The sequence below is a fragment of the Pomacea canaliculata genome, linkage group LG2 (assembly GCF_003073045.1).
Source record: "Pomacea canaliculata isolate SZHN2017 linkage group LG2, ASM307304v1, whole genome shotgun sequence".
Lineage (NCBI taxonomy): Eukaryota > Metazoa > Mollusca > Gastropoda > Architaenioglossa > Ampullariidae > Pomacea > Pomacea canaliculata.
In genome coordinates this window covers 39910542-39935617 of record NC_037591.1, presented here as the reverse complement: position 1 = coordinate 39935617, position 25076 = coordinate 39910542, and the positions used below count along the sequence as shown (strand labels likewise).

At 39.6% G+C, this 25076-nt stretch overlaps 1 protein-coding gene across 1 annotated transcript; it reads left to right on the top strand.

Moving 5' to 3' along the window:
- The first annotated feature begins 1851 nt into the window (after positions 1-1851).
- On the top strand, positions 1852-24232 carry LOC112556050 (low-density lipoprotein receptor-related protein 4-like). The gene is made up of 28 exons (XM_025224663.1): positions 1852-2004; positions 4402-4476; positions 4643-4824; positions 5529-5685; positions 6080-6316; positions 6699-6867; positions 7192-7325; positions 7821-7980; positions 8798-8922; positions 9184-9285; positions 9616-9663; positions 10135-10185; positions 10439-10479; positions 10756-10762; positions 15537-15656; positions 16229-16303; positions 16461-16645; positions 17280-17436; positions 17607-17843; positions 19036-19204; positions 19320-19453; positions 19657-19816; positions 20718-20842; positions 21065-21166; positions 21445-21495; positions 21975-22025; positions 22973-23013; positions 23279-24232. Exons 1-28 carry the CDS (start codon positions 1965-1967, stop codon positions 23300-23302), a joined length of 3159 nt encoding a protein of 1052 aa, XP_025080448.1. The 5' UTR covers positions 1852-1964; the 3' UTR covers positions 23303-24232.
- The last annotated feature ends 844 nt before the right edge of the window (positions 24233-25076 follow it).

The following is a 25076-nucleotide window of genomic DNA, read 5'->3' as shown; positions in this document are numbered from 1 at the left end:
GTGGCAGGCCTTTCCTCTCCACATGCTCCCCCAAACGACAGGTAAGAAAAGGTAAAAGTCGTCGCCTAATATTTTGAGGTCTTTGAGGAGTGAGGGGTCAGAGACCTTCCTGTTCTCGTGGCCCCTGTCTTCTCTCTAGCGGCTTTACTCTCCCCAATCCTGTGTGGAGTCAGCTACCCATATCCGCCAACTGGGACGACAGGGGAAAGTTCGTTGTTTTGCTCGGGTATTGAACCCTCGGGTCCCTCGCTTTAGAAACCAGCGTTCTAACCAGTCTCAATATCCTCTGTCCAAAGGACGGGTACAAGTAAAAGGACGAATAACTGAGTGACATGACAGAGAAGGGAGATTGACATTTGTGCAAAAAGCACATATTCGGGTTTATTCCCCAAACAAGATAATGATGACAACGACAACGACGACGATATCGATAATAATAACATAATAATAAAATATTTATTATCAATATCGTCGTTGTAATCATTATCTTCTTTTTTCCTTCTATCACTCCGACCCTTTACCTCCTTTCACTTTCCAAAAGTGCACGCGAGGTACACCGCTGAGACCCGAGCTCTGATTCGTCGGTGAAGAAACGAGGAAGTAACACTGTCTGCGATGTCCTCCAGTTCATCTCTCTTTCTTTGTCCTCCCTTTACTACATTTCTTCAGGTCGAATGAAAAGTGCAGGGTAGAGAGTGGAGAAAACATTCACATTAAAAACTAAACAAGAAACAAAACAGAACAAACAACAAATCCCTACTCTACTTGCAGGACGCATGCACTAGCTCCTAGATAAGCAAAGAAGAGTTAATAATAAGAGATAATAAGTTCTGTTGTGTATCTTTAGATAAATTCTTCATAAATTAGTTGGTCATCCCTATGCTTTATTAGCATGGTTATTTGGGAGTGTAGGACCATCAAGCCGCGGTGATTTGGGTCCGAACTGCTCCACCGCGGCTTAGGTGGTCCGTGGATCAAATATTTTTGTATAATGCATAAATTACTATAAATAATAAAAAATGAATGTTTTCTTGATCATAATCCTTTGTCTTAACCGTGTAGCATTGTAAGTTTACAATGGCGGCTTCCAAAGCGCTGGCACTCAGCGTGGATAAAACAGATTAACATTTGAATTTCATTGTAAGTTATTTTATTGTTTATTTATAAATAAAAGACTGATCTTCTAGAAATATCTCTTTGAAGTTATAAGCCAACAGGCAAATGTGTGATAATGACAGCATGTCAATCACGGACATTGGACATGCCAAACCGACATGTCAATACTTGTCTCGAGTGTTTGAGAGCCATGTCCAGGTCCGTGTCCAGAAATTGGGATCCAAGCATTTCGCGTGGATTATGCGAATTCGCTGATTACTGTACCGCGGCTTATAATGGCCCTAAACTGTATTTTTTTGCAACAAAATAAAAGAGGTATTGGGAAATAGAAAGTGAGACAGCAACAAAACCTACAGAAACGCTACAGAGTTTTTTTAAAATTTAATATTATCTAATAAAAGTGTTTTAATTTTGAGGCTTAGAAGCTCACACTTTGAAATTTATAGTGATTTACTTTGTCAAAGTTTCAGGATTTATCTTCATATTATTATAATAAATAAAGCAGAACTCTGTGGGCATGACTCCAAGAAACTAAACTCTAATGAATTCGCTTCAGAGTGTCAGGACTCCTGTCCTCTCCCCCTTCCACCCTGTGTTATTATCCTCCATTTCTAAAGACCTTGTTTATTATGGCTTTCCTAGCCAATGGATAAGCGCCGAACTGGTCTCCCGCCAGGTGTCGCGTTGCTAGGAAGTACTGTGACACAACAAAGTTAGTATTGAACGATATTGCGCCTCTGCCATTGGCTGATTGGTTTTATTTAAGGACCACAAGGGTCTGTGGAGCCAAAGACCAGAAGGCTGCTGCAATCACAGACAAGAAGTCCTTCTCACAGAACCCTTGCTTGATGGTCAACTGGACAGGTGAGCATATCGATCAGTGGACAGGTAAGTTTATTGATTTAAAGTATTTAGATTTTTTAAGAATGTGTATGTGCATGAGTTCAAGTTAAACATCAAAGAGAAATGAAAGAAAGAATTTAAGACTGACAACAGAAGACTTCTTTTATGTCACGAACCTAAAGTCTGAACTTACCACTACCATCCAAAACTACATCTTTGTTAAGGAGATGGTGGCAGCTTCGTGGTCAAGTCGTTTGACTTTTGCCATGAAAGGGAGGAAACAGAATGTTTGCCTCTCGTTGTACAGTAAATGCACTGCGGACCTAACATACCACGTGGTCACTAGCATTAGTAGCAAAGCTAGGAGCGAGGATGCAACACCTGTTAATTACAGGTGCGGCGCGATATAGCCTTCAAGCTAACTGTCGTAAACCGTTGTTTGAGACCAGAACAGGTTCAACTGCCAGCATGTATCGATCACAGCAGGAAAAAAACTGAATCGGTTAGGATGATTGAATGGATTATTGTATTAATTTGTATGTAAAGATGTTTCAGCAACAGCTACGCGCACAATCACATACTGTCGCTGACACTAAGTCAATGTCTGATGGCTATTTCTCTAAGCCATAAACATTTGGAGACTGGGTTTTGGAAAGTTCTGCCATAAGCAGTCTTGTCACTAAAAATTAATAGTAATAAAAGAAATCGCGATTTTGTAGCTCTTTACTGTCGCGTAACCGTCCTCGAGGTCGCCGAGTGCAGGCTCACAACCACTCAAGCGGCACAAACACACAAACACACAAACACACAAACACACTCGCTCGGCCACAGACGGCTCGCCACTTTCCTGTTGAATCGCAGGTGAGCAAACACCACCCAGCAATAACAAAGACATAATGAACGGTTCAAAAAACATATTACACACAAAAAATTGCTAATAAAATGTCTCATGCACACATGCTGACCCCCCTTCCTCTCGTCCAGGCACACCTTCCCCGGGTCCCTCCGCAGATGCGAAAACTGAGCAGTCCGTTGGTCACGTGGACGCCGGCTAGCAGGCTCGAACCCTCGCAGCTCCGCAGGAATGCTTGAACCATCAGGGGTACCGCAGGGTCACGTGTCCAAGCCCTGACAGGGGGATGTTGGTGCATGGTGGACGGGTGGACAGTTGGGGATCTTGACGTAGTGGCGGGTGTAGATGGACATGTAGGAAAGTAAGGATAAAGATGGAGGCAAAGGAACAGAAAGAGAAGAAGAATAAAAGGAAGCCTGTAGATAGAGCATTCCATACAATTGTTCATCGACAGGTGGCTCTCACAAAACCTGCTCCAGGTCAAGCTCCTAGCTAAACGTTTCCAAAAAGCGTCCTTATATAATATGTAAGACGACGAGACTATTAAGCCTTCATTCAAAACCCACACAAGGAAAAGCAACAACAGCAACAATAAAAAAAACGGTTGCACTCGACAGGGGCCGTGACCCGGATATCACAGTTGTAAGCGAACAGGTGAAGTAACTTGTCTCGCACTCTGACTTTGAATAACATAGTTATTCAGACCAAAAAAAAAAACACCTTTTCACCCGCACTTCCACCCGCATATCAGGGCCCTACAGACTAGAAAAGTGCGGATCCCCCGCCCTAAAAAATGAGACAGGTGGTCACAGGGCGATTGACAGAAAAACACCGGCTGCCAAGGCTTCGGTCTGACATCCTCCCGCACGTGCGGCGCTGACCGTTTCTGGAGGAAAACTGTCAGAAAAACGCGGAGAGATGGATTCTCCATATCTACGGGCGCACACCCAACAACAGGCCGGCCACGTACAGGAAGCACAAGCCACCTACACACACACACTTACAAACACACCATCACACACACACACTTACAAACACACAATTACACACAAGCACACACACACACACACACTTACAAACACACAATTACACACAAGCACACACACGCCGACACACACACTTACAAACACACACACACACACACCCACACACACACACACCTACAAACACACACACAAACACACACACACTTACAAACACACACACAGGTGCACTTGCGTCTGACGTGACGTGTTGTTGTCACATAACAATGTTATATTCCCTTGTAAATGTTATTCTCTACCTTACCATCGTTTCCTGGATTATGGATGCATTATTATGTATCAGATGTTTACTTCGTGAATCATCTCATCTACCATCTACAAGCCAATAAACATTTCTTAAAAATATTTGTAGCCTGTATCATTTCTGTCCATCACTTTCACTTCATTAGTTAATGTTATATCGACTTCATTAATCAGCTCAAGAAATGTATCTACTGTATTTTGAATTACCGTCTTACACACCAGCTACCTGTATACTCTTACTTTGTAGATAAGACCTATACACATCATACATAATTTCACAATTTAATTCTTGAACTCTTGCAGCGAGACACAGTGTAACCATGGCGACCATGTTTCTGCTTTGTGCGCTGGCGCTCATCACCCAGGCTTCCGGTCAAGGTAACACACAAACATCTACTATTTTACCTGTGTGCCCCTCTAGTCATCAGAGTGAGTGTCTGCATTCGTGCGTGCGTGCAAGCGTGTATGCAAGTGAGTATGGATGGAGTGGATGGATTGTAACACACTCTCATGGCGCAGTAACATGTTTGTGTTCCCCTCCTAGGTTGTGGAGGAATCTTCACTGCCAGCTCTGGCATCATTTCGTCTCCCTCCTACCCGTCTCAGTACCAAAATAACCTAGACTGTGGCTACCTACTCATTGGACCAGTTGGCAGTCGAGTGACCGTATCAGTCTCTGTCTTCAATCTTGAATCGGCTACAGGCTGTAGCGCAGACTACCTTCAGGTCAGAGGTCATTTTATCTCCCCTCTGAATTAGTTTATTTATATAATTATATATATAGTGTGTGTGAGTGTGTGTGTTGTGTTCACGCATGCACATGCAGTATGATAAGCTTAGATGAAACATTTCTAAAACTGTTAAAAATAGTCTTCAGAAGGTTAAAGGTCACACCGACAGTCCAGTAAATACACACTATTCTGTGAGTGAGAGGTCTGTAGACGAATTCTGCACTAGTTGTTAAATACCAGCCCTTAGTAACTTAGTAACAACTGTCTTCTACCTTCAATTCACAAACCTCCAACTCCAACAACCAAAAACTCTGACGTCACGAGAAGATACGCTTACGTCATTAGAGCGACAGCCAATAGGAGAGCTATGATAATGTGTGGATTGGGGAATATCATTCACGGCGATCGGTGGACAGTAAAGATGTAAATTAAATTTCCCATCCCGTCAAGAAATAAAAAAACAAAATGTAGAGACTATTAGACATATTGCTCGTGTTAGAGGACAGGACAATCAGAATCTGGAAGGTGAAAGAATAATGGGACTTGAGGAAATAAAAGAGAAAGACGAAGAAAATAAAAAAGAGCGAATCTCGAAGGAAAAGACAGAGATAAAAAAAAGACTATATATATATAGAACTAGAGAAATAGAGAAAAAGTGACTTGTGATTTTAAATTGTACTTCTCTACATGTAACCGCAGTTCCGAGACGGCAGTTCTCAGACTTCACCTCACATCGCCACCTACTGTGGCACCGCCGTTCCGCCCGTCGTGAGGTCCTTCTCCAACATCATGTACATCGTATTTCACACCGATTATTCTGTGACTGGCTATGGCTTTCAGGCTACTTTCTCTATAAGTAAGTTGTTACACAGCCACGTCCTACTTTACACTTTAAATTTCTCACATCTGTACGAAACATAATTAAAACAAAAATAGTTTTTCACTGAGTTGTGTCATTTCTTAAATACAGAAAAGTTTCATTTCTTTACAATAATATTCTTCATATAGAAAAATGGCTCAAGTTAATTTTTTTATTTTATTTATTTATTTTATTTTTTTTTTTTTTTGGGGGGGAATAGATGTTAAACTGGTAGGTTTTCAATTCGTTGACAAGCACTTAAGTTCGAAAGAACTTGTTATTTTTATTTCCACAGTGTAACTATGCCGGTGCAATAGGAAATGATCATGTGATTGCTGAAGTGTAAATTAGTTTGGCTAGCAGGTAATCAGGATGCTCGCCGTGTCCTCAGGTGTCATCCCCCAGCAGTTCATGCTGATCGCCAACACGGGTCTGCGTGCCATCCAGCGCATTGACATGGCGACCATCAGCAACATCGTCCTCCCCATGAGTGGACTGCTTAACCCCGTCGCTGTCGACTTCGACCCGATCACTAATCGTGTCTACTGGTCAGATGTGGCCGAGAGGACCATCCGGTCTGCTAACCTGGACGGCAGCAACGTCCGGCTGGTCTTCAACCTCGGTACAGGTGAGTGGGTCCATCACCAAATAGTTTTGATACTAAAAGTGATTGGCATTTTGGTTTTCTAACAAAGGTGTTCCTAACAACGATGTTTTTTCTACTATTAATGATTTCTTCTGCTTTTGAATTTCGGACTAGTGGTGACAATTGCTATTGATGTTTCTCAGAAAGTGTAGCGTTTATATTGTTGATGCCAGAATACATGTAGATGTACACGCGACGATCCAGTCAGTGGATTAGGACAAATACAACCATGCATAGAGTGTCATTTGAAGACTCACAAATATTTAGTTGTGTTGATGAGAACTCATCGAGTTCTGAGTGCTTGTAGAGGACAGTCGTTAGTTAAGAACAGTGTCCAGGTCCTCAAATTACTTTTGTTCTCCAGGCGCAGTGCCAGACGGACTTGCCGTGGACTATCTGTCTGGACTCCTCATGTATACGGACGCCGGTAACTGTCTCATCGGCATGGTCACCCTCACCACCAATAAGTACAAATCCATCATCAAAACCGCCATCGAGAAACCGAGAGACATTGAGCTGGACAAACGTAACGGGTAAACGACTAGTTTTGTAATCTAGGATACTTTTATTTTGGAAATACTTCTTTTTTTATCTTTTCACTTGTGTCTTTTTTTGTCCGTGCTTGCTTCTTTCTTTCATTCTGAGGAGAAAGTGGGGAAGAGGCTGGACATGTCAGGTCAGGTTCTCCTCGATGTTTTATCCGGCGGCAAACATCACATGTTATCTTCATTCTCTTGTATCTATGTAAACATGTTTAAGAGGGAGCAGAAGGTATAGAAATACAGACAGGACTTTTGTTTGTTTGTTTGTTTTGTTTGTTGTGAACCTAAGCCATTGTGGCTTTCTATTGTCTGTAGGGTGATGTACTGGAGCGACTGGGGCTCCGTCCCTAAGATAGAGAAGGCCAACTACGACGGCACCAACCGAAAGACTCTGGTCTCAGGATCTCAGTACATCGTTTGGCCAAACGGTCTGGCTTTGGACTTAGCAGGTCAGACATTGTTACTGTGTTTGTTTATTTCTTTATTTGTTGTTTTTCTTTGTTCGTTTGTTTATTTTCTCCTTTCTTTGTTCAATTTTTTCTTTGTTTCATTTTTGTATTGACTACTTAATTCATACTTTTTTCTGTTACTTGCCCTTTTGCAATTATTGATATTGTTTAGATGATAGTTAATGCTTTACCTCTGGTACCTAAAAGGTGATTATGTTTTTATTTTTCTTTTGACTGAGTTGGTACGCTGACTATAAATATATACATTGAATATTTGTCAGCCTGTAATATTAACGTACCCTCTGTATTTGCAATAATTTGTCTCTCTGTTAAGGTTTATTGTCTGTTTCATAAAGTGAAAGCTCCTAAAAGATTTTGAGGAGACATTGTGTTGCCATACAGTCATTTGTTTGAACGTGCATGTCTGTATGTTTGCACGCGGTAATGTGTTCTCTTTGTTTGTTTGTGTGTGTGTTATTTGTTTGGTGCCCACAGGGGGGAGACTGTACTGGGCAGATGGTTACACAGACAAGATAGGGTGGACTACTCTGGATGGTACATTAACGACTGTGACATTTTATAACCCGGGGTCAACCTTTTTCGGCCTGGAATACTTCCAGAGTAACCTCTACATCACTGACTGGGGCACTGCAGGGTAAGCATCATTTGTGTACAGATGTGAGCCACCCTAACCCTTGTCACCTGTGCCAAGCACTTCCTTGTGAAGACCATCTGAGCACAAATGTTTCTGGCAGCAATGTTATAGCAAAACTAGTCAATATGATTAAAACATTTTGAGTTTGTTTGTACTAGCTTTGTCACATGATACGACAGATGACTCATTATTTGCATCATCAGTGCTGCTAAAACGGGTACCACACACACACACAAGAAGAAATTTGAGAGTGAAGAGCCTGTTTAAGCCATCAGTCTACAGTGCTCAGTCAACTCTCCTCCCAGCTGAAAAATCCTTGTCAATAAAACCAAAACAAAGGGTTAATAACGAGTTACTAGAACATCTATACTCTAAGAATATTTGTGAATGAGCGCACAAAGTCGTGCATCATTGAAATGTTGTTGTATACTTACACCTGTTGTGATCGGGTACATTACCTACAGGTTATGTTTCCTGGATGTAAATATAGTAGTTATGTTCCCGCTCACTTTATTGCCCAGGGTAAAAGAATTCTGCTGGATGTCTGCAGCATATAGGAAGACAGATTCACACCAAAACTAGCGACAACCGTTAGTCTGAGTTCGAATTTTTCTAAGAGGAATGCAGGGGGTTGGTGTCGCTGATGTTTTAGAGTAGATTAGCTCCATCTAATTATTCTAACCTGTCTAACAGATGAAAGATACTTGTTTACTGGAAGTTCTGGTGAAGCTAGTATACAAGAAAACGATTCTACCTCACTCTGAGGTAATGATCTGGCAAAAAAACAAAGGCTAACATCCTTATTTACATACTTCAGAAATCTGGCAACGACCACCTACATTCAGCAAATCGCTGCCAATGGATTCAGCGGAAGGACAATGGCGCAGACTATTGGAAGGATGAACGACATCGTCATCGTCGCGGAGCAATACATAGACAAAGGTGTGTGTGTGAGAAAGAGAAAGAGAGATTGTGTAAGTGTGTGTGTCTGCCTTTAGAAGTGTTTTTTCGTACGCTTTCATTAATTCATTTACTAACCTACTGCTAGGATCCATCAGTACCATACACCAAGCATTTCTTTTTTCTCTTTACTCCAGCAATCATAATTAACTCAAGAGTACATAACAAACAATCACAGAAATTGCAGAAGTTAAATAATTCTGACACCCAGCCTTATTTGTACTGTTTGTTTACTGCTCTCAGCACCTAATGTGTGTACTGTCAACAACGGAGGCTGCGGCAGCGCCCTCATCTGCGTCCCGGCTGGCGCCACCACCAGGAAATGTCTTTCTCCGGACGCCTACGGTAGGTTTGACCCACACAGTAATTTGTTTATTCAAACTAGAGACATTAATAAATAATTCATGGATAATATCAAAGTTTAGACCAGTCAGTAATCTACTTGAAAATTGATCATGATATTTTTGACAGAGATGGACAAACGTACAAACATGTAAAATAGTTTGTGAAAATATGAGAAATAGTGTGTGGATGTTCTTTTCACTGTATCACTTATGCTTGTGTTGTTGCGGCCATATGCTACTAGAGTAGTAACAAGGACTAAAACTTTATGTTAGAACACTTAATTAAGATTGAGGTAGGAACAACATAATCAAGTTTCTCAACTCCTTGCAGTATACCTCTTCCGCAAGAGAAGAAGTGCGAGCCAGACTGAGAATGACGGTACTGTTCTCTAATCTTTTTTATGTTTAGACCTTGATGTACATCCTACTGACTATATTACAATACACAAAACATTTAACTTTGATAAATATGAAAAATGGCTAGGACTTGAAAACGAGTGTGTTGTGTATTGGTATAAACAAACAGGATAATGCATTGTAAAGTGAGAAAAACTGTTTTCTTAGAACATCATCGCTACCTTCAAACGGATTATCCACATGTTGAGATAGAACTAATTATCATAGTTCAATTAATGTATATAGATAGTTAATTTCCTTTAGTATAATAGCTTAGTAACATCTTGTTATTGTTTATTATTCATTGATGTAAATCGGTTTTGTTGCTAAGCGATCATTTGTCTCGACTACATCTCATGAGAAATATGTTCACAATCTGTGAGTGTGAGTATGGTGAGAAAGAAATTGTTCTTTTGCATGAATACAACATTTCATTTGTAATTTTCTTTTTCAGCTTTCGTCATTCGTCGTGTCGAAAGAAGTGCCGAGGAGTTTACTGATGATAGTAAGACTTTACTTTCCGCGCTTTTCTTCTGTACATGACGATGACAAAGACAACAACAACAACAACAACAACAACTGCACAAACACTTGTATTTCCTGGACAAGACAGCATCAACAACGACACAAACACTTGTATTTCCTGGACAAGACAACATCAACAACTACTCAAACATGAGTCATGCTAAGAAATATTTATACACCTCGTACACATTATACAATTTTACAACTCGTCTTTATTTTGTTTCTGTCAAAAGCTTTCGTGGAAGGAGTTGTTGGACAAAGCTTTAACAATGATGTAAGTACTAATATATAATAATATATCTTAGTACTTAGTGTATTTGAATGTCTGCACGTGTGTGTGTGTGTGTGTGTGTGTGCAGGCGTTTGTCCGTGGATCCATGTCAGAAATCAAACCATTTAAAACATATCCATCAGAATTAAGTAGTAGAGACACCTGTGATTGATTAATGTTAATTATCGCCAGTTTTTCCTAAACTAAAGATTGTGGTTTAACCGCGGAAATGTAGACACTACTTGCCAACTATCACAGTTTTTTTCTGTTATATTTCAGACCATCGGTAGTCTGAAGATCGGCGAGTAGAATCTTCTAGAGATGTGGCCTCTGTTCTTCCAACTCTAACATCTGGAGTCGACACAACATCTGTCATTCAGTCTCCCAACTGGTACAACAAGAAAAAATGTAATCGTTAAAATATTTATTTTCAAGAATACTAATATTATAGTGATAATAGTGACTATGTTTTGAACACTACTCATCAAGAGCATGAAATATCCGTGCTTCACTATCACGACGATTACTAGTAGTCTATAATTTATTTTACTGTCCTTGTATCGCAGGTTGATAATTTTCTTGATCATAATACAATTGTTTCCTAAAACAAAGGGTGTAGGTCTGTGTTTCGCTGCTAACTGTTGACAGTATTGTCAGACATGTCATTTAACATCAGAATTATTCTCAGAGCAAACTCCAGATTCAATGAGGTGTGGACAGAGTTTTGTTGTTTTATTTGCTTCTGCGTTTGCTTAGTGTGTTTGTCCTCATACTGACATTTTTAATATTAATTTTAGATTTTTCATTATAGAGAAGACAAAGAGAACAGGAGAGCGTATTCGCTCAAACACACACACAAACACACACACTGACACCATGCATACACTCATACATACACACTCACATTTACATGCAATTACACACACATATACACAAAAGCAAACATAGATGTTCACGGAAATATGTAATCTGTCATTAGAAAATGCTTGTTTTTTTGCGTACAAGTTTTACAAGGCTTTCATGCATTTTCTTTGAATTCTAATTTGTTTTGTAGTTTGATGGCCAATGACCAATGTGAGACAGTGACTATGGCGCCTTATTTCTGTTAAAAATATGAGGTTACTTTCTTGGAACTGGGAAATTTTCTTGAAAATTTTTTGTAGTTTCGAATAAAATAGCAATGCCCGTAAATTAACATCTTGGTCAGCGAGGTGACTCCAGAATCTTCTTGAACTACAAACATCCATGTTAGTCTTTGCTTTGTCCTCATTCCAGTGTGCAACATGTGACCTGGGCTGTTGCTTTGGAACTTTGTCTCTTACAGTAAACTGTGGCCGATGAAGTATTCTTTCGTTTATTCTTTGTATAATTTCCTTTTGCCAAAGTCTTAATAATACAATTTTAAAAAAAGAATATCAGTGTTGGAAGTTTTATGTCCTGTTGAATCCTTGTGTCATGAACGGTTCTCTCTCTTTGTCTGTCTGTGTGCTTAGGTACATATCATATGTTAAGCATTATATGATTTTGTCCTTAAACATGAAATTGATAAAGTTTTGCTAAAAAAATAATAATACCTATTGATAATGAATAATGTATTTACAAATATTTAGTGGACACAGCACAGAAATCCGCTCGTCCTCTCTGGCTAGCTGCATTGATAAACAACTCTTCAGCTTCCTCTCCCGCTGATTTGACAAGCAGCTGATTCTAAATTTTGTTTCTGTTTCGCAATCCTACTACCAGTTCTTATCACCTTGGGTCTGACTAGTTTCAGTTCCAAGATAACTTTCCTCTCAAGGTTCATGTTGTTATACCTTGAGTTGTATCTGGTGTTTGTCATCGCCGGCTCAAACAGATGTAAACAAAGTACACAACGCTAATTGTTTATAAATTGTTCAGTAATTGGGTAGTTATTTGACACATACACAGACTAAACTGGGACCAGTCTTAATGAGAGTATTTCGTCAATTATTCAGCGAATGCTACCTCGGCAAGAACAACAAACTGTGAAAGGTGCTAAGAACTTCTCTTTGATTTAAATGGCTTTCTCACTGTTAATGAAGCTGAACTCGAGAAGCTCGTAAGACACCCACAGAGAGAGACGAACCCAGCCACCCGTATAGGCTCATCCCCCGACTTCCGTCTAGCGCTCTGCTGGCTGCTGATTGGATGTTGCCACAGGTAAACCGACCTACATATAATAACCTGGTTGCGACAGCAGAATCAGACACAACAATGGCGAAGGAGTGGCGGTCGGAGTTATTCTGTGCCCCTCTCAGTAGGACCCCCTCCTTGCTACAGATTCACTGAGCCCTCATTCCACCTACTTTTGATGTCGGGTAGGTCAAGTGTGTCACTCGGCAGGATAGGTCGAGGACACAAAGGTAGACGACCTCCAGATGCGTAGAGGGAGTAAATATAAAATGTGGTGCTTGAATTCTGGTTCATGAATCACTCGTCTAGTCTCCCGAGAAGCCAACATCAAACGTGGAATGATGTCCTCTATGTTGTTAGCACCACTAGAGTAGCTCTCATTGAAATAATGACTTGAAGAAGATAATGGGAATGGGACAATGAAGATTAAAATTAAGAAGGCAGCCAATAAGGTGGAAACCCGTAGAAAATGTGACAGCCTCTGTCAGGCACCGTGATGCCAGAGAAGGTAGTGAGTGTCCAGAAGGTGGATCGCATCTCGCCGGCCTCCGAGGACCAGAACAGTGGAGGCGAGACGCACGAAGGAAGAACTAAATCAACGATCAACACATATGGAAGAATTGGATTATATATGGAGTACTTGTACATAGAAGTCACATCATGTTATAGTGCTTAGGTGACATAGACCTCACGTGTTACTCTTGACACATGACACACCCATGGCAGGACACCTCGGGTCATTCACAACAATTACAGAGCTTGGAACGATGTCTTTTCTCCGAGTTTATATGCCGATGAGCATAGGTAGACACAATCATAACAAATAATCAGAAACATACCAAAATTGTTTTCAAATAGCACATCGTCATTAAGAAGTCTTTAATAAATGTCTAAAGTAGACTGGAAACGTTTAGTGCTTACCTTTCAGGAAGTTTTGTGATCGAGGTCTTATTCAGAGAGCTAACAGGAGTTTGAGGGGATATTTCGTGTGTGTGTGAGTGCACGCTCGCGTGCGTGTGTCTGTCTGTGTGTGAGTGCGTGCGCGCGCGCGTGTGTGTCTGTCTGTGTGTGTGTGTGTGTGTGTGTGTGTGTGAAAAAAGAGTGAAGATTATGCATGTGTGCGTGTCTGGGTGAGAAAGGACCTTTTGTTCGTCATTCTGTACTTGTGACCTTTTACAAGTATCTTCCTGTTCTAAAAGAACAGCAGGACAATGCTGATGGTATCGGTGTCTTTGAAGGCTCGTATTTCATCTCAGCACTGATTTATACCTGATACTGATATCGAGGAACAATCTTTGCTTCTCCCTAATTGTCTTAGCGCGATGCCAAACCATGGAAAAACCACGCGCAAAGCATTGTTGGAATAAAAGCATGATTAAATCACTTGTAGTTTTTGTTAGCGTGTCGTCTTCACGGGTCCTTAGCTTGTCACTGCAGCTGGCAGTCGACTTTATATAACAGCTTTCAGGTCAAAAGCACTAAGAACTTCCTGAAAAAAGTTTCTCAGAAACATAAATCTGGGCACTGACAGTTTCTTTTCAAAACAGAAAAATATCTGGATTAGCAGTGTTTTGTTTTCTTTTAAGAGCCTTTTTAAAACCCAGATATCTGTTAAGTAGGGTGACTGGATGGGGATGTCCTTCTTCCACCCGCAGCTGCGTTTTTATTCCTCACCCGCTTGATGTCTACCCATGTAGAGAGTCAGGCAAACGAAGTAGCAGACAAGTAGACAGAAAAAAGAGACATACATACATACGTATGCTGTTATAGGTAAAACATGGGGGTAGGTAGACAATAAAATTGTGACTAAGCCTTTAAATGCAACATATTGTAACAGTGTGAAGGATGTTAAAATCAATCTGTCATCTTTTACTTTATTTGTTTTGCGCACGTGTCTCTGTGTGTGCTTGCGAGTGCGATTTTTCTGAAAAATGTTCCCGTGCACAATGCTGTTTAGTTACAAGCTAATATTTTTAATGTACACTGCACATAAAAGTGATTAAAAGCTCCCTCCGATCCTTCCCCCGTGCTAAGCTTCGGAGGTTACCCGCTGAAACCCGAAGCAGGAGAAGAAATGAGGAAGTCACCCCGTGAAGCGCTACCCTGATGTTTTATGTGATTCACTTCTGTCTGTCGGGATTCCAGGGAGTGTTAGAAAAAATCCATTTATTTCATCCAAAGCTGGTGCAGTGTTACCACTTGTAGAAGGGGGGGGGATTGATGGAGGGCATAAGTTAACTAGCGAGGGAGAATTCACATTCACAAAAACAAGCAAAGAACTGTTGGACTTTTTAGTGATTTTTTGGGTGTAATTTTATATAAATTCCTTACAACCTCTGATGTTTTTGTAACTGCTATACTTTTGTCAGAAAATGAATTTGGTATGAAAAAAGTTTTGCAACAAAATAAAAGCGGTGCTTGTAAACAGAACAGAAGAGACTAAATACATGGACTAAAAAATACTAATACAATAAACGACAAAAAATATTTAAGGCTTATAAATTCATTACCTTTCAGTAAAGATATTACTGTTTTCTGTATGAAAATTCTGATAGAAATCCCTGCTAAAATAACACTGCTTTGTTGCCAAACGTTTAGAAATCATCTTCCAATACATTATTTTATTTTATAAATCACAGCTCTGTGTGAATGCCTAAAACAAAAAATTGACAAAAAAATGAAGTCAGCGGGACTTCCCCGGCTCCTGTCCGCACGCTTCACCTCCTTTAAAAAATGTCCACGGCCTTTGATCCTGGAATTGTAAAGACTTTGGCCGTTGATAACCTGACATCCAATAAGGTGCTTCGCACAGGTGTCCATACCCGGAGTCGCGATGCAGGAAGTTCTTCACACGCAGGATCCGAGGATTTTGCGGCTCTGCCATTGGCTGATTGGGTTTATTTAAGGACGTCCTTTACAGAGGACCTGCAAGACTCGGCCTTCTGGAGCCAAAGACAAGAAGACTACAGGAATCACAGACAAGAAGCCCTGCTCGCCTCGCCTACACTTGACGCTCAAGTGGACATGTAAGTATAGTCATTAAAAGTATTTGGAAGTTTTAAGATTGAAGCCGAAGAGCAAGTAAGAGAGAGAGAAAAATAAACTGTGCTGTTTTGACTATTTCTAAAAGTCATTTAATCTCAACTTTTATCCCGACATTAACATGTTACTACTTTTCTGAACTGACACTTGATGTAGGCAGGAGTTTATTATGTTCTATTTGTATTTTTTTGCATATTAGTTTTCTATCATTTCATCGTTTAACCTTTTTTTAATTGTTTAAAACTTGAACATGCCCAAAACTCCAGCCCATGGGTCGTTGTCTTTATATGAAAAGTGCATCCTAGTCACATCGATTCTGTAGTGACTTTATTCATAAGCTCAATACTTTCATCTTTTATCTTCCTTACTTTATAAATGAGACCCACGCATGTCATACATAATTTCATAAATAATATTTTGGTGTTATAATGTTTCGTGTGTCCGTGTGTGTATTATTTGTATAAACTACCACGAGCCGGTCGAACGGACTGGGATATGGCGCTATATAAACTCACTTTATTTTAAAATAATTACTTTATTTTTTTTCTTTTTACAGCGAGACAAACTCTAAAGATGGCGACCGTTCTTCTGCTTTGTGTGATGGCTCTCATCACCCGGGCTTATGGTCAAGGTAACACATGACCAATGAATATTCAAATGGTGTGTTAGTTTAGTCGTTAGTGTGTGCGCGTGTGTTTGTGCGTGCGAGCGTATAATAAAGTGAGTATAGATGGAAGCATTTTAAAAAACTCTCATGAAGCAGTAACATGTTTGTTTTTCCCTCCTAGGCTGCGGCGGAACCTTCACCGCCAGCTCTGGCATCATCTCGTCACCCTCGTACCCGTTTTCGTACCCGAATAACCAAGATTGTAGGTATATCCTCACTGCACAGACTGGCAGCAGAGTATCCATAACATTCTCTCGCTTCAGTACTCAGGCCGGGGTCACAGGCTGTAACACCGACTACATTCAGGTCAGAGGTCATTTGATCTTGTCTCTGTGTGCGGGAGTACGTTCAGATGTGTGTTGCTCTGTGTGTCTGTGTGTGTGGATGGGGGAGTTTACGTGTTATGACAAACTTAACTGAAATATTTTAAACACAGTACAAAATGTATGACCCAGCAGGGTACAACCACTCACCATACCAACGCTGCTAAGACTGAGTAAACACAATATTCTGTAAAAGTGTCGACAGTAGATGGGCTCAGCACTAGGTCTCCTGTTTCCTTCCCTCACTAACAACCTCATCTATGTTCACTTTACAGCTTACAGCCGTCGTTATCACAAAAATAGAGGCTTACGTCATCAGGGCGACAGCCGATTGGTCGCTCAGATTATGCGTGTGTCGGTGAATATTATTGTTAGGGATCAGTGGACATTAACGACATTGCCGTCAAGAAATTAAAACAAAAATGTAGACATATTTTTCGGGCTAGAGAAAAGGAAATTGAGAGTTGAGAAGGTTAAGGGGTAATAGGGAGAAAGATAAAAAAAAAATCGAAGCAAACAATATATTAAAGAATACTAATAAGAAAGAGAGAAAGGTAGAGAGAAGACCAACTAAAGGTTGTTGTCTTAAACTTTACTGGTCCTGCCTTTAACCACAGATAAGAGACGGCTGTTCTCTGACTGCACCGCTCATGGCCACGTACTGTGGCTCCTCCCTTCCACCCGTCGTCAGGTCCTTCTCCAACTGCCTTCATGTGAGATTTGTCTCCGATGGCTCTGTGACTGGCGCTGGCTTCCAGGCTTCCTACATCATAAGTAAGTCCTCTTAGCCACCCCGTACTTTGCATTGTAAATACCTCAAATCAGCATTGGAATTTTCATTGTCACAGCCTGACTATGTCAGTTCACTAGTTGCTGATCATGTGATTAGTGAAATAATAATTTGTTTGGCTAGCAAGTAATCAGGATACTCACCATGTCCTCAGGTGTCATCCCCCAGCAGTACATGCTGATCGCCAACACGGGTCTGCGCTCCATCCAGCGCATCGACATGGCGACCATCAGCAACATCGTCCTCCCCATGAGTGGACTGCTTAACCCCGTCGCTGTCGACTTCGACCCGATGACTAATCGCGTCTACTGGTCAGATGTGGCCGAGAGGACCATCCGGTCTGCAAACCTGGACGGCAGCGACATCCGGCTGGTCTTCAACCTCGGTCCAGGTGAGGAAACTATTAGGGAATAGTTTTAATACTCGTTAGTATTTTGACTTGATGTATTTTGTTAAGGAGGAGAATTCGTGAGACTGATGACAATCGCTGCCGAGTGTCTTTAAAAGCTTACCCTTTATGTTTTAGTCAGAATAAAGGGTTAGACAAGTTATTTGTAGTTAATGCTGCACAGGTTACCTGCTGTCTATCAGCCTTTGGGGAGGGTCGAGAAGAGAGACGCCGCCATGAAGGGGAAGATAAACTAGATTGCCTCCACTTCTCTTTCTTTATCTGCCCACTATCCCCTCTCTCTCATCGGTGCTGTCTTAATTACATTGTTCAAGTTTTCACATCCCTGTATTGTCAGCATTCCATTGGCTGTGTGATGTAGAATTTTTTCTTTCATTTTTAACCTTCATAACAGACAATACAAAATGATAAATAATAAACATTCTGTCGAAAAACATACACAAAACAAAAAATGCCGACGACCGAACCATAGACGAAAAAAAGTTTTGTGCCAAGCTATGGTGGCTATCAATCAAATGATGTTTACTTGCATGAGTTGACAGACAAACGACAGATAAATACTGTCTGTCGTAGTGTGGCTTATGTATAACATCATTCTTCATGCTTAGTTGCTATCCAGGTGTGACATTTTTCATTGCTTTAATATCTGCCAAACATTCTGAAATAAACAAACTGAATATGCTCACGCGTATATATATATATGCACACACAGACCTATCTACTCACCGCAAACTACCCCACACATATGCGCGTACAAACACATGTACGCACCCACCAACACACTATTCCCTCTCCACACACACACTGACACTCGTGCTTTTGTCGAATTCATAGCAATAGGAATACCTGGCTTCACGAAGAAGAGAAAGGCTGGTCTCAGAAAAATGAGGTCTCACACCACACCATAGCGATCTAAAACAGGACAAATATAAAGCGGGGTACTCAAAAGTTAGGGTGTCATTTGGAAACACACACAATATGCGGTCGTTTTGAGAAGAACTCTCTGGACTTTTGAGGACGTGTTTGTGTTTTAATGGATTTAATGGAAGTGAAGAATGTGCGTTTAACACCCCGACAGGTGGGGACAAAAGGCGGTGAAGATCAGAAGGATGGTGTAGTAAGTCGTTTGTCACTCAGTAAGTGTCCAAGTCCTCAGAATATCTTTGTTCTCCAGGCGCAGTGCCAGACGGAATCGCCGTGGACTATCTGTCTGGACTCCTCATATTTACGGACGCCGGCAACAGTGTCATCAGCATAGTCACCCTCACCACCAATAAGTACAAACCCATCATCAAAACCGCAATCGAGCGCCCGAGAGACATTGAGCTGGACAAACGTAACGGGTAAATAACTAGTTTTGTAATCTGGGATATTTCTAGTTAGGAATACTTTTAAGAAATTTCTGCCTTTCTTTCTTTGCTTTTGTCTTTGATAATTTTGATGTTTTCTGGTCTGTAGGGTGATGTACTGGAGCGACTGGGGCTCCGTCCCTAAAATAGAGAGGGCAGACTACGATGGCACCAACCGAAAAACTTTGCTCTCTGGATCTCAGTACATCGTCTGGCCAAACGCTCTGTCTTTGGACCAAGCAGGTGAGACATATTTTTTATTGTTTGCTTTTTTTGTTTATTTACTTGTTTGTTTTGTTTGCTTGTTTCCTAATTATCTTCTTTATTGTCTGTTTACTTAGCTAACATTTTCCATTGTTTTTGAAATGTTAACTTCTAAATGCTTTTGAGGAGATATAGTGCCACGGTACATTTAATTGTGTGACTGTGTGTGTGGGTGTGCACAGGTGGGAGACTGTACTGGGCAGATGCCTACACAGACAAGATCGGGTGGACAAATCTGGATGGCACGAGTAGGAATGTGATATTTGCAAACCCAGGATCACACTTCTTCGGCATGGACTACTTCCAGAGTAACCTCTACATCACTGACTGGGGCACTGCAGGGTAAGCATCATTTGTCTACAGATACGAGCCACCCTAACTCCTTGTCACTTGCGCCAAGTACTTGTATGTTAAGACTATCACAGCAGCGCTGAAGACAGTCATTTTGATTTTAATTTGAACTTTACAAGCAAAGATGTAATTCGCAGTCCCTCTTTAAAAACGTCAGGATACAATGTTCAGGTAAATGTCGATCCAGTTTAGAAATCCTGGTTAATGTACTCCAAAGAAACAGTGCGCAGCAAGTTACTCCACCATCTCTACTCTTTATAAACATGCTTGAATTAGTTGAAATTGTGTTGTGCTCAAACAATGTATCTTGAGTCCTTAGAGAACAATCTTTTTCGTTTATCTTACATACACCAAACTGTACAAATGCATTCAATAATGTATTTTAACGAATCGTACCTTGTGATCCCTCACACACTCCCTTACTCCTCACTGTCTACATTCAGGAGTAAATCTCGAAATACGTCTTAACCCTGGAATACTGTACTGGGATCCGTGTTGTGGTCGGGTACATTCTATAGACACACGTGAAAACAAATATGAATATTCATTAGCGGTAAAAATGGTAATTAATGCGCGATTTTCTCATTCCTCGTTTCTTGATAAATAACAGAAATCCCTCCTAAGGCGTGTGCATTTCTCTCACGATTAGCAAGGGTGTTATGTGTGAATAGGTACTTTCGACATTTTATCTGTCTACTCACGGTCTACAATCACTGATAGGTGAAAGCTTTGTGATTACTGGATTTTTGTTGTTGCTTTTCTTTTGTCATCAAACGTAGTGCGCATTAAATTTAAGATGCTCTAGTTTTCATATTAAGCACCTCGCTATTATGATCGTGAAAAGAAGTTAATATCAAAATTTTGGTACCAATGTATTATTTACATTCTTTAGAAACCTAGCAACGAGCTCCTACATTCAGCTCATCGCTGCCAGTGGATTCAGTGGAAGGACAATGGCTCAGTCGGTTGGAAGGATGAACGACATCGTCATCGTCTCGGAACAAAATACAGACAAAAGTGTGTATGTGTGCATGTGTGTGTGTGCGTGCGAGGTGTACTATGTTTATGTGTCGCTGTTTTCATCCATGGACATTAAAATACAGTCTGTTATTACCACATTGATTATACCAAGCACGTGATTACTTCCATGATTACTTTAGAGCCCCCTCGTCGCAGAATTTGCAAACAGAATTATTTGCACTCCTATCATTTTCACGGATGTGCATTTGTTTTTCTCAGCACCTAATGTGTGTACTGTCAACAACGGAGGCTGCGGCAGCGCCCTCATCTGCGTTCCGTCTGGCGCCACCGGCAAGAAGTGTCTTTCTTCGCAGCTTTACGGTAGGTTTTCTTTAAACTGCAATTGTTATCAACCATACTACAGAAATTATTAACCAATACATAATTAATGCTATCAAAGTTTAAGCCAGTCAGTAATCTACTTAGAAAGTTGATCGTTATAGTGTTCACAGAGATGGACAATTGTACACATATGTAAAATGTTGTGTTGAAATATGAGGAATACTGTGTGTGCCTGTTCTCTTCACTGTGCTACATTATGCTACAACACTTAAGATGTAAGCAGGTATAATATAGGAAAATATCTCAACTCTTTCCAGCGGTACCCATCCTTCGCCAAAGAAGAAGTGTGAGCCAGACTGAGAATGACGGTACTGTTCTCTAATCTTCTTCTATGTTTAGACTATGAGGTCATAACTATTGACTATATTACAATTCACAAAACATTTGACTTTGATAAACACGCAGAGTGGCGAAGACTTGAATATGAGTTGGGTGTGTATTGGTATAAACAATTAGGAGGATGCAGTAGAAAGTGAGAAAAACTGTTACTGTTTGAACATCTTCGCCACCTTCAAACGGATTATCCATATGTTAGGATAGAATTGTATATCATGGTTCAATTAATTTATATAGATAGTTAATTTACTTTAGTATAATAGCTTAGTAACACCTTGTTATTGCTTTATTATTCATTGATGTAAATCGGTTTTGTTGCTAAGCGATCATTTATTGTCCTGACTGCATCTCCATGAGAAATATGTTCACAATCTGTGCGTGTGGGTATGGTGAGAAAGAAATTGTTCTTTTGCATGAATACAATATTTCATTCGTAATTGTCTTTTTTCAGCTTTCGTCATTCGTCGTGTCGAGAGAAGTGCTGAGCCGAACATCGGTGAATGTAAGACTACTTTCTGCATCTCCTTCTGTACATGACGATGACAAAGACAACATCAACAACAACACAAACACTTGTACTACCTGTACAGACCTTTGTCACACTGTTTGACATCAACAATACAACCAACTATTTTGTATTCGTCTCTGTGGGCTTTATAGCTTTCTGGCATGAAAAGCCTTTCTTTTTTTGCCAAGAGATGAACATTCGTAGACTAACCTCTCAGTCCCTACCAGTTATTTAGCAGCAAAATGTACAAAAATGTATATTTCTTTGTTGTTTCGAATAGCCTGAAAGAAAATTTAACAAGATAAGTTATAAACATTACGTTATAACTTAACTGGAAAACATTTCTTTATGAAATAATCCACGATCTTCACCTGCTATGATCGTTATAATATAAGCATTTAGAAAATAAATAAATCTCTTTTACAGCCCTAAATGTTTTGTAATGAGCATAATTATAAGCTGTTAGTGTATGCTAGCAAAGTTCATTTGTCATTTGTTGTATTTTTAGCGGTAGTAGTTAATTGAAAAAAACAAAGTTAATATTGTACGAAAGAGCTTTTTTAACCAATATCTGAAAACTGATGTATACATATGAAGTAACTGTTTAAGTAACATATATAACTAATACACTAGCTACACAAAGGGGAATTTAATTAGAAGTATAGTGTGCACATCTCGTCAACAACCTTTCCTGACAACAGGGGGACAGGGTGACATTTACTGGAAACTTTAAGAAGGCTGATTGTCTGGAATCAGTACAGAATAGTGAGGCAGTAATAAACTCTCATACTTCATATTAACTGCTCATGTTTACTGAGATAGTTACATCTAGTTAAATGTCTACTTCTTGTCTGTATTGACTGAGTCATGCTATGATATATATATACCTAGTACAACTTATACATATTTAAAGCATGAGTTTATTTTGTTTCTGTCAAAAGCTCCGATGGAAGCAGTTTTTGGACAAAGCTTTAACAACCAGGCAAGTGTTAATATTTAATGTGTCTTTGAATGTCTGCACGTGTGTGTGTGTGCAGGCGCTTGTCTGTGCACCCATGACAAAAGTCATACCGTTTAAAACATATCTCGTCTGATTTAAGTGGTCCTGACACCAAGAATTGTTAATTTTAATTACTGCCAGTGCCCCCTAAAATTTGCTACCGCTAAAGATTGGGAGTTAGTTGTGGAAATATATACACTACTCCATCAAAATCACAGTTTTTTTTATTTCTGCTGTTACATTTTAGACCCATGGTCAGCTGAAAATCTAGAGATGTGGCCTCTGTTTTTCAACTCTAACATCTGGAGTCGACACAACATCTGTCATTCAGTCTCCCAACTGGTACAGCAAGAAAAAATACAATCGTTAAAAATTCTTTATTGTCAATAATACTAATATTATAGTGATAATAGTGACTATGTTTTGAACACTACTCATCAAGAACATGAAATATCAGTGCTTCACAATCACGACGATTACAAGTACTCTATAGTTTGTATGTTTTTTTAATGTCCTGGTATGGCAAGTTGATAATTTTCTTGATTGTAATACAATTGTTTCATAAGATGAATAATTAGTTCTTTATGCGTGTATAGTGTAAGTTATGAAAATTAAGATCTTATGTGTCTTTGCTGTTTGTAAACTAAAAACAAAGGGTGTAGGTTTGTGTTTCACTGATAACATTTGACAATACTGTCAGACATGTCGCTTTAACATCAGACTTATTCTGAGAGCAAACTCCAGTTTCAGTGAAGTGAATGAGGCCAGATTATTGCTGTTTTATTTACTGCTGTGCTTGCTTAGTGTGTTAGCCATCATATTCAAATTTTTACTATGATTTTTGTTTGTTTATACAAATGCTTAAAGACAAAGAATAGTATAGCATATTGACGAAAAACACACACAAAACACAAATGTTAAAGAAAATATTGAATCTTGTTATCCACAAAGGCTTGTTTTCTGCGTTTGAGTTTTACAAGGCTTTTATGTGTTTTCTTTAAAATGTGACCCTAGTTGGATAGTCATGATCAATGTGCACACCATGACTATGAAGCCTTGTTCCTGTTCAGAACATGAAGTTACTTTCTTAGAACTTGCAAATTTTGCCTGAAATTGTTTCGTTGTTTTGAGCAATGCTCTTGAATCAACAGCAAGTTTAGTGAGGTGACTTCTTTTTAACAAAGTGAATAAATGAAGTTTTAAAAACTAAAAATCTGTGTTGGAAGTTTCATGTCCTGTTGAATCTCGTGTGATGAACGTTTTTTTTTCTCTCTCTCTCTCTGTTTGACAGAATTGTGCTTCCAATACTTAATGATGGTTGGAAAATATGTGCACCAGGAATTAGTGATATTTATATTAAACTACAGCTAAATATTTACAAAACGATCCTTGAAGTATCTTTTTGTATCGTGCTTGGAGAGTGTGGCTGCTTCCCTGTTAGTCTTCTTATTAAATGTAGAATGCTCAGTTTCTGGTTTAAATTGATAAGTTAAAAATTAGTAATAAATTATCAAGTGTTGAATATTGAATGCTCTTAAACTTACATGAAACAATATCCTTAAGTCTAGCTATATCAGCACTGTCCCGACAGCACTGCTAGATATATATTGGCCTAAGTGGAATATGGATAAACCAGAAAAGTATAAACATATGTGATTGAGTCAAGAAAAAATAGATAGAGCCCATCAGGACCAGTATATTCAGAACTGGACAGGAAAACTAGACTTCAAACAAATATATTCAGTTTATAGAATGTTTAAAAAAAATCTTTTTTACTAGAACCCTACTTCCCTCCAAGATTATCTCCCTTTAATGAAATTCAGGTCATTGAATAATCTTTTTGCAGTAAATAAAGGAAGAGAAGCAGATATTGCTAGAAATGAAAGGTTATGTAGACTTTGTAACACTAAGGATATAGGGGATGAATTCCATTATCTAATTAATTTCAAAAATCGATGCAAAAGTCATTTACGACTTTACTATATTCACAACAAAAATTCTTATAAATTTCGGTCATTGTTAACTTCAAAAAATAAAAAAAGACA